An 11,343-nucleotide genomic window follows, 5' to 3' on the forward strand; every position below is an offset into this window, starting at 1 on the left:
TAGTCTATAATGTGTTCTTGGAGGATCTACAGATTAAAAAACTATTATTTCATTACAATGACCTTGAAAATACAGCTGAAAATCATGAAAATCAATAAATCAGACAATTTTCATTAATAGAGTGTTGTGCGTCATTCCATCTTAGATTTCGAGTTCATGCTGATAATTGCAAATTATGTTCCACTTTTTGTTCTACTTTAAGCTACATAAAATATTTGAACTCAAACCCATATCATTTGACCTTGAAATAGTTCCAAATATAGCTATTTGTGCTTCATAAGAAGCATATTCAAATCACGCATTTGACCTTCACAACTTACTTTTAGTTATGAAGGCCAAATTAAAGGGTACAGACTAAAAAATACTACATGCAATTAAATGTAGAGCAAAAGTAGAATATGATTGCAATTAGAAGCATGAACTCACAATCTAAGATGGAATGAAGCACAATTAAAAGTGGATGAAAACACTCGATTATTAATGAAAATTGTCTGATTTATTGATTTTCAGCTGTATTTTCAAGGTCATTGTCATGACACACACTTTGTCTGGGACCCTTCTGCGATATTAAATAACATAAAATAAATCCATTTAATTCAGCAAAAGTAAATATAATCATACATCTATGATTTTTTATTGAAAAGCACAATTTGCATTGACTTTTTACATAGCATCACGTTTTTGAGCAATGTCGTGTCTGACATGCACTTACAAAATGTTGCGTAATTTCAGAACCGCGTCCCCGGGCGTCGCAATTTTGGTCTCAAAAGATGTGCAAGACTTGAAAGTAAAAAGTCAGTGAGCAGCGCGATCAAAAAGCTTTGTGCGACAGCGTAGTGATGAAATTTGTCAAGGGAGGTCAATTTGACCCCCCCTGTTTTATAAGGGTTAAGTACTTCATAAATAATCAGATTATTATTACATATAACCATTTCTCCGTTTAACATTTTGCAGGGAGTCGAAACGTCTTTCACTAACATTGTACAGAGACCGACTGAACATTAACTATCTGTGTGCCCTTGGGGAAGTTGCCTAGTCGCTATAACTCTTGCCTCTACACTACAGTGTCCTTGAATGGACAGATGATTAGCTTTTGCTGCCCTTGGAAACAAGTAATGCATTTTAATATGGCATGAATCGTCTAGAGTTGCTTCATCAACTCCATTTGCTGAGGAGAAGATAGAGAGGTTGTATAAAGAACTGTTATGGATGTGTTCAAGAATCAAAGAAATGGCTTCTTTGCTGCAGTGAGAATGAGCTGGATGTATCTGTAGATGCTTCATCTGGTTCATTCTCTGATGAAAAGACTGACAGCTGTGAGGTATTGTTCTATTTGCAGCAGATTTTATTCTCTTCTCTGCAGTGAGAGATGGGCTAGAGTAATAATAATCATTTGTATAGCGCCATCTATCTAGAAACAATCTATTCCAAGGCGCATTCTTCTTATTATTATTACCCTGGCCTTAGCTCGAGCTGCCTTTCAGCACTTATCTGTAGCTCTTTCATCCGCTTCAGTATCTGAAGAAAAGACTATTAAACATAGCATTTAGTATTGTTACCAGCAGATATTGCCTTCTTGCTGCAGTAGAAAAGGACCAAGACTTACACAGGTGCTGGGTAGTGTTCTAGTACCAGCAGATACCGCCACCCTGTTGCAGATGGAATGGGCATTTGGAGCCACTCACTGCTGTACTGAAAAGAAAAGACTGATGGATCGTATGAAAGAGATGCCTTGATGTGTCCTTGTTCCTGTAGATACTTTGCTAGAGTGTGAACAAGCAGTCTGTCTGTAAATGCTGAATTCTCTGGAAATGGGATTGACAGATAGTATGGAACTACTGTTGGGACCAAGGGATCAAGCAAATATAAGGTTTTGAAGTAGAGCAGTGTCATGCTGATATATTCAACTGTAATAAGCAAGATGATGATGATCAGTCTAGATGCATGTACTGTAGTTGTGATGGTTTGTGAAATTTTACACTTTTGAGATGTAAGAACATCATGTAGCAAACTTATCATTTGGGAGTTTTGTAAACAGTCATTTAGACAATGATTGTTGTATCTTGATGTATTATTTGTTTATGTGCAGATTAACTCCTAATTAAGAAGGATTTCTAGATTAGTCACATACTCTAATATAGAAGTCATGTATTTGCCTATGTGTCCACTAAAGTTATCAGTAAACAGACTGCTACTGCTGGACGTTTAATTGAGCATACATGTATGCCTATGTTCACTGTACGTTTGTTATGACAAAACCTTCCCTTAATCCCATTTATTGATATCAAGAATTGCCTTGTTAACAACACAAATGATTTCTTATATAAGGAATTTGAATTCTTGATGTTTTGTGCCATGAACAACATGCAATTCTTGATGTCCCAAGTGGAATGCTTGGTATCCAGAATTGGGATTAAAAGAGAAAATAGCTAACAACGTGAACAATATTGTTGGCATATGCTGGCTAAAACATCAAGGTATGACAGGGGTATCAGTCATGGTAGTTTTACATATACTTTCAGAACAGACAGGGTTAGAGTAATGATGAGAGGGAAGGGGATGTTACATGTATAGTCATTGTCAGACTGTGATTTTCATAAATTGTGGGGAAATTATGCCCCTCATTACCCGACCCACCTCCCCTCGTTCTAAATTCATTTGTTTAGGGTGTATAAGATATAATAGGGAAACAATTTTAGGTCAAATGCTATATAGACTTTGCCTTGATATTCAGTGACTTAGGAAAATAGAAGACATTCTACAATTTTAACCCCTTCATAATACTTGCTGAGTATTTCTCATACATTCTTGCATAGATTCATAGTTAACCATACTCATCTTTGCTCTAATATCTGGGCATACAAATTGCATTTTACAGCTTACAATGGTCTGTATTCACAAAGTGGTATTATTATAATTGAACTATGGGCATTCAAGTTCAACAAGTTGATTTTTAATGGCATGTTGCCATTTTTATTGGAATTCTGGTTTCTTACATGAAAAGTCATGAAAGTTTTGTACCGATCTCATGCAGATTTTTTTTTAATTCACACTCATTGATATAATCCATGTACATTTTTAACACATTTAGCATTGATAAGTGCCATGGCATTATGAAAACCATGTTTGAAATATTATGGTCCTTAAATAGAGAAAGGTTGTTGACCTATTTTTCTGGAAAGTGAAGTGGTTGCTATCAATCTTGTCTGGTATACACACAACCTAAAATCTATATCATTGTTCATGTATTCATATTGTGACTATGGTAAAGTAAATCAAGCTTTTTAATCAATACTTTGTGTTTTAGCATGATGTAAACTTTTCAGAAGTAATCACTTAATTGATTCAGATGCAATTTTGAATTTGATTTTTAAAAAAATTAAACCTGGGATTGTTTGTATATGCTCAAATACAGAGTGAATTCTCTTCTTAGCATGCATGGATTGAAATTTTCCTCAATCTTACTTTAATTTTGTGAATCCAATGCAGATTTTCAAGATTATTTTATAATCATTGCTTATATAGATAATGATATCACATTAGCTGATGTGTTAACAGTGTACCATCGTATGCATTGGATTGTAAACTGTATGATTTTTATATTCGCACAAGAACTAAGAAAAGAGATATGCAAAATGATATGAGGTGATCTGAGGAAAAAATGATTGCTCCAATATTTGGTAGAAAAATTCTGCTTATGTTGCTATGTACATTAACATTTCCTGAAATATTTACGAAAGTATACAAATGTTTGGCTTTTAGTATGGTAAATTGGCTGGATCTGGAAAAACAGTGTAAGTCATGTTTTTTTGCTTTTGTTTCTTACGAATTTCTTATAGTTTTGAATATGCCCTTTCATCTGGTAAAATTTCAAGTTCGAACTCTAACCATATTTTGAGATTCGAAAACCAGTTTTGGAAAAATTTTCTCAAAAATCAGAAATTTAAAAGGCAAAACTACGTACATGTAAGTCTTATTTACATAGTTTTATTAGAACAACAGCTTCGAAAGTAGAAGTTGATTCATCCGGCAAAACTACGCATCTCCTCCATTTTTGCATTGTAATTGGCAGGAGAACCTCATCACGCGCAGCTAGCTACATGTAGTATACTGCATGTTACTTAGTGCAATAAGGAACTGCCATTTAAAACTTCTCATGGTCAATGTGGTGCCATGGCTTCAAATTCCAGAGCCTGGAAAGGGAAACGGATTTTGAATTTAGCGTAGAGAAAAAATCATCACCGCTCGCCACCGTTAACCATTTTTTATTTCGATTTTTTTTTTTTTTTTCCCAATTTTGTGAGCGAGATTCGACCCTCTCTCCCTACCGCTCCAACAACGCTTGGGCGTTGTGACTAGGCCTTAAGCTAGACTCTCTAGTATACTTTATTGTTCACCTGGAAAACATGAGATTATATCAAAGTTAGAGATCTAACACTGATCATCATCTCTAAACTTTAAGGTAGGCTGAGAGTAAGTAAGGGTTCATAAAAACTAATTTCTATAGATCTATGCATGAACTTTGATCTTACTTTGAATGAAATCTATACTCTAGATCTCAGTAAAATTAGCCGCCATTGTGCCATATCTGCCAAAAGGAAACTTCTGCTATAAATTAGTGAGTATCAAGACTATTAATCTGACTAGAAACACTGACCTGACACAGTAAGAATTAACTTTTAGAAAAAGCAGTCTAACATGTTACAAGTTAACTTTATACAGTCTTCATAATTAACTACATGGTAGCGATCCAACTTAGCTATAATTTACTGTTAGATGTAGATCTAAACTTCGTACATGTAAATCTATTGATAGACTGAATCAGTGATTTTGTTGTTTCAGTCTCAATTTTTCCAGAAAATATGCATTTAGTAATACAATATAATTTTCAAGTGAACAAAATATTTCACATTTGGGGGGATTCGATTGGAAGCTGATATCGTAAAAAAAAACGAATTCTGCAATTTTTTTACATATGTCTAATTAGGTATTTGTGTATTTATTGTGAAAGTTTGATGAATTTTATGAGAATATTTGGCTTGATATTGAATTCATAAGTGTTTGATAATACCAGGGAAACCTGGTAATATGATCCACTAGATCTATACGTAGTTTTGCCTGATAAAACTTTGCAATGCGCCACGACATACGTAGTTTTACCTGATAAAACTATGCAATGCGCCAGGACATATGTAGTTTTACCTGATAAAACTTTGCAATGCGCAAGGACATACATAGTTTTACCTGATAAAACTTGCAATGCGCAAGGACATACGTAGTTTTACCTGATAAAACTTTGTAATGCTCAAGGACATACATTGTTTTACCTGATAAAACTTTGAAATGCGCAGGACATACGTAGTTTTACCTCATAAAACTTTGCAATGCGCAAGAACATACGTAGTTTTGCCTGATAAAACTGTGCTTATACCTTATATATGTTCCACAGAACAAAGGAAAACAAAAGTCTGATACACCATTCTGCATTTTTCCAAAGAAAGCTAAAGAAGCAATCTTGAATTTTAAGCTCGAATATCTCAGAATCGCGTAAAAGGACATACGTAGTTCTGCCAGATCACGGCCGCAATTTGTCTACTGCCAACTGGTCCAGTCACCACATGGTCTACTTTCATTTACTCTAATGCCATTTTGTCCAACATTTGGTCAAACAATCATTTGATCCATTAAAGTGATTGGTTAACATTGGTTTGACTTTTATAAAATCTGAGCTAGAAGGTCACACTTGTCACCTGTGTCTGTGTTATGTTCCAAAAATGAAGCCCAGAAAAAATTGCGTTCAAAAATGATTATTTAATGCTTCAAAAATTGAAATATAAAGTGACCGGAAACACCATCTTAATTTCATCCCCTACACTTATGTGAACTATTTAGGTGTCTATAAGACGCCTATTTACAAAATCGGGGTTTCCCCCCTTAGTTTTAGCTTTTCATTCTCAATAATGGTTGTTTTCAGGGTTTATTAGTTCTAATACATGCACTTGTACACATGTTTCATCTTGGTTTGAAAATTTTTTAAATCGGCTGCTCACAAAGTTAAATAATACCTTTAACCTTTTGGTCCAATTATCACTTCGTCTAGTCACCATTTCGTCTCATAACCAGTTAGTCTTATATCCATTTAAATTCATTCATTTTGCTCAATTTAACACAAGTAGTCATATACTAAATGTCTATTGGACCAACGGTTTGATAAATGGAATGGTATTTGACTAAATGAAAGTAGACCATGTTGTGAGTGGACAAACTGATGGGGGACCAAATGATAGTAGACAATTTGGCAATTGGACGAATTGGAATTGAACCTTTAGTATCAGGGCTGATTTTAACAGAAGTATGTATTCTAACATGACAATGATAATAGTCACTTCATTGTTCTCCTTTTTGTTGATTATTTCTCATTAAAAACCACGTTTACCCTTTAAATATTTTAGTGTTATTTGTTTGTTGTACACTGTATCTTATCCTGTTCAAAGCCATTTGGTACTTTTAGGGAGTGATTAAGACCATGCTGTATTTTGAATTTAGCAAAGTATTCTGCTCTTGACAATCTTACCTAATAACTTCTTTTTCTTTCATTGGATTAGATATAGTTAGATTAACTTTGGTTTTGCAAAGTTTCTTTCTACAGAAAGATGATCGATACAACTATCTGTGTTACAAAAAAGTACACAAGATTAAATACATGTATTTCAAAGACATTTGAATGGATACAGCTCAAGTATATTCACATGACTGCAGATATCAAAGGCCTAATTCATTTCCCATAGACTCGTGTTAAAGTGGCACTTTAAAAAATTCATAAAAAATAAGGAAGTATTTACTACCAGTGGACAGGATATATGTCTGACATTCCATTTCTGACCAGAAAAGGGTACCTTGACCAGCTATTTTAAAAATAAATCAGTATTTATGAAGACTACACCTGACAATATCAAATTCATCAATTAGAGTAAAATGGCCCTAAATCTTCCGCCAGTTGAAAAAAAAATAGTTCCATAGTAGTGATATATCTTTCATTTTTGTCTCACCTGCGAAGCAGAGTGAGACTATAGGCACCGCTTTTCCGACGGCGGCGGCGGCGTCAACATCAAATCTTAACCTGAGGTTAAGTTTTTGAAATGACATCATAACTTAAAAAGTATATGGACCTAGTTCATGAAACTTGGCCATAAGGTTAATCAAGTATTACTGAACATCCTATAAAAGTTTCATGTCACATGACCAAGGTCAAAGGTCATTTAGGGTCAATGAACTTAGACCATGTTGGAGGAATCAACATCGAAATCTTAACCTGAGGTTAAGTTTTTGAAATGTCATCATAACTTAGAAAATATATGGACCTAGTTCATGAAACTTATACATAAGGTTAATCAAGTATCACTGAACATCCTGCATGAGTTTCACATCACATGACCAAGGTCAAAGGTCATTTAGGGTCAATGAACTTTGGCCGAATTGGGGATATCTGTTGAATTCCCATCATAACTTTAAAAGTTTATGGATCTGATTCATGAAACTTGGACATAATAGTAATCAAGGATCACTGAATATTTTGTGCAAGTTTCAGGTCTCATGATTAAGGTCAAAGGTCATTTAGGGTCAATGAACTTTGGCCGAATCGGGGGTATCTGTTGAATTACCATCATAACTTTGAAAGTTTATTAGTCTAGTTCATTAAACTTGGACATATGAGTAATCAAATATCACTGAACATCCTGTGTGCGTTTCAGGTCACATGACCAAGGTCAAAGGTCAATGAACTTTGGCCGAATTGCGTGTATCTGTTGAATTACCATCAAAACTTTGAAAGTTTATGGATCTGATTCATGAAACTTGTACATAAGAGTAATCAAGTATCACTGAACATCCTGTGCGAGTTTCAGGTCACATGATCAAGGTCAAAGGTCATGTAAGGTCAATGAACTTTGGCCATGTTGAGGTTTTTGTTGAATAACCATCATATCTCTGTAAGTTTATTGGTCTCGTTCATAAAAAGTGGACATAAGAGTAACCATGTATCACTGAACATCTTGTGCGAGTTCGAGTAGTATTCAAAGTCAGCATTGCTGCTATATTGAACCGCGTGATGCAGGTGAGACGGCCAGAGGCATTCCACTTGTTGAAAAAGGAAGTTCAGTAAGTACCCTCCCTAGAATCAGTGTTATATTCCTTCATTTTTGTCAATCAGCAATATCAAAATAAAAAATTGAGCAATGGGTTGGCGCGAATGAATATCTTTTGCCTGCCAGTTGTAATTAGGCCTGTGTAACCTCCATATTCTCTCCACCCATACCCTTGCTTGTGATATTATTTTATCCTAGATCTAACTTAATCTTGAAAATGAATGGGGGAGCAGGAGTAAGAAAAAAAAATGAATTTATGGAATGTCATCCAATCCTGTGTTATACTTTTTATCTTCATTTAGTGTCATTAATCATCCATGCAAGCATCCCTGTTATAAATGTAAGCCAAATAAAATGTATATCTTCTTTTTACTTTTTAACGTGGAATATCTATGCACATGTAGGTGATTATTCTGTGTATCAATAAATTACTTACAATTTACCTTGTCATGTTTTAGTGTACAAGTATTTTGATATAAAAAGGTTTAACAAAGTGTGAGATACTCCCATTACCATTTCCACATCACATGCATTTTCAGTCTTGGCACAAAGTGCATTGTGGGGGCTTTCTTAGAGGTAAACAATCCTAGTGCATATGCTGAAATGATTGCGAAGCCCAGCAGACAGTATGCAATCTGATACGACACAATTTTTGAATAAATCACATTTTGCTTTTATTCCTACAAGGAGGCTGGAACTAGACTGAAATTTGATTTTATTAGTCCTTCCCCTTTTCTGAACTCTGATCCTTTAAGGCCTGGTCACACCGCCCGAGCGTTGTTGGAGCGGTAGGGAGAGAGGGTCGAATTTCGCTCACAAAATTGGGGAAAAAAAATAATAATAATCGAAACCGAAAATGGTGAACGGTAGCGAGCGGTGATGATTTTTTTTCTCCGCTCCAACAACGCTCGGGCGGTGTGACCAGGCCTTAAGACTTTATTGGTCAGAATGTTCAAATATGTTATTACAGTTTCTATGATATTCGGATCGCAACGAATCGTATAGTGGGTTTATGTTGAAGAATGGGAGGTGCTGTGCATTTTTAGATTGTCATAAAAACATCAGATAATGCACGAGTATGATCATTCCAAGTCATAAAGTTTCATGTTGTTTCATTTACACCAATGTACTCTTAAGTATGTGCACTACTGAATAAAAGCAACAATATAATATATTCCTGCGATCTTTGCATAGATTATTTGTGTATATACCAGTAAATATTAGGTAAACAATAACCCTTCTTTTTATTTTATCGTTGCAGTTTTTATTTGTCACAAAAACAATCAAAGTATACAAAACACATAGTTGCAGTTCAATCAAACAGAACATTGATTCAAATTGTGTAAGTACATATTGATTGTTCCATTTAAACTCATTGGTAATACCTATTTTCCTTTTCAGTAAACATGTCAATCAAGCAATTTGACGCTACAATATTCAAATATTTCATATCAAAATTACAATAAAAAATGTGTTCTCCACCGACGGGTGACAGCTTCTTCTTTGATTGTCCCTGTATTTTTTTTCATAATTTTCCAGGGATAGCTTGCTCCATGGATTGATATTTGCAACTCAAGAAACATTCATGCCCAAGTTGTGCCTCTGTTTTTTCTTTGATCGTATCCCCCAACACTGCTCAGAAGCAGCAACCATTTTAGGCTGATATACAGTATGTGTATTGTTATGACAGAGATTTATCTCTACTTCAAACTCACAAAAAAATTACACTAAAGCAATCATATAGTTAAGTAAAAATGAAATCGTCCTGCTTTGGACCTTTAATCAAAAGTTTGCATTTTGTAAACAAAGTTAAAAAAACAAAAGTTTCTTCCAATCTCCAACACCATGCTTTAATTATAATATCAGCAGGTTCAATAAACTTGTAAATCGAACATTATTTTACAATTTGTATGACCGTCACTCAATCCCAAGGCATTTTACCTTTATTTCGGCTATTAGTGGATTATAACTATGAACTCGCTATTTCAATCTAAGCCTAAAACGTTAGGCCTACTTAGACTTAGCTTATATAGTTCTACTTCTAGATCTAGATTAAATTTTACCTTAAGTTACCAAAAATACATGTTGCGGATCGTTGGGGCCCATACGGTATTAGCAGCGACACTTCAGTTTTATTCAGGGGTTTTCATGGTGTACTCACAGTCCAGTTCGCGATTTAATTGCATAAAGTTCATCCGCTATGTTGAACTAGTTGACAGCGTTCACTGTGCAGTTCTCATTAATGTTGTGTATAATACATCTCAGAAGTGTACTCCGGTATGTGTGTGTAGTCCCAATAGTTCATTTACATGTTGTGCAGAAACATGTTCAAACTCGGTTCCAATCCAAATCTCACTATTCAACGCGTTGAAACACTAGCTCAGACAAAAGTCCACCTCTGGGTAGAAAGGTTAATCAGTTCAGCTAATAGTCAAGATAATTAACTTTCATCTCGAATCAAAATCATATAGGGTTGAAAAGAAAAGAACGACTAAGTTTCGCCCGATAAAATAAAAGACGTCACCTTTCACTTTTTTTACAGTTCATCCCATTGCCATCCCAATCCTTTTTCGAAAACCATGGAAACAGTCCGTTAGCCTTGTTCCGAAGAGCACAATATTAATTCTAACTACATGATATAATAAAATATTGAAATAAACTTAACCTTAATACGATACTATCAAGTTTATTCGTAACACCTCCACCCTAAAAGAAAAGAAAAATGTTTTGAAAATTAAATAATATTACATTTTTCTTTTATCGCATATACTTCTTCAAAGGTTTCTTTGTAAAAATCTCTAAACAAATTGAAAGTAAAATGTAACATCTTGACATTTTCTTTTGTTTATGTTCGAAAACCACCTCTTTCTAACAGGAAAGTTCATGACATTTTTTTTTTTCATTTTCTGCTTCTTCCTGTTAAAAAAATAGAATAAAAATCACTATTTCTAATGCCTCCACCCATAAAGAAAAAAAAATGTCATTAAGATAAATATCATACTGAGGAAAACAAGGTTGTTTCAAAGCAAAATATTATCACTTCCCTAGTAATATCATCATCATAGTTGTGATCAACAAGTCACAAAGTGGTAAATATATAACACATGGCACAGCCATACAATTATTACCTGTATCACTTTTTAACACTTTCACAAGCATCACAAGGTTTATATCAACGTATATACACAGAAACGCGAAC

At 34.5% G+C, this 11,343-nt stretch overlaps 1 protein-coding gene across 3 annotated transcripts in view; it reads left to right on the forward strand.

Annotated features, from left to right (window-relative positions):
- The window catches only part of LOC121415585 (tudor domain-containing protein 7A-like), a 62,228-nt gene extending 58,007 nt beyond the window's left edge, over window positions 1-4,221 (forward strand). For all 3 annotated transcript variants that reach the window (XM_041608857.1, XM_041608864.1, XM_041608873.1), the window contains one exon: window positions 955-4,221. In XM_041608857.1, coding sequence (XP_041464791.1) covers window positions 955-1,036 — 82 coding nt within the window. In that variant the 3' untranslated portion in view covers window positions 1,037-4,221. The remainder of the gene's footprint in view (window positions 1-954) is intronic.
- The last annotated feature ends 7,122 nt before the right edge of the window (window positions 4,222-11,343 follow it).

The sequence above is a fragment of the Lytechinus variegatus genome, chromosome 1, assembly GCF_018143015.1.
Source record: "Lytechinus variegatus isolate NC3 chromosome 1, Lvar_3.0, whole genome shotgun sequence".
In the NCBI taxonomy this organism is placed as follows: Eukaryota; Metazoa; Echinodermata; class Echinoidea; order Temnopleuroida; family Toxopneustidae; genus Lytechinus; species Lytechinus variegatus.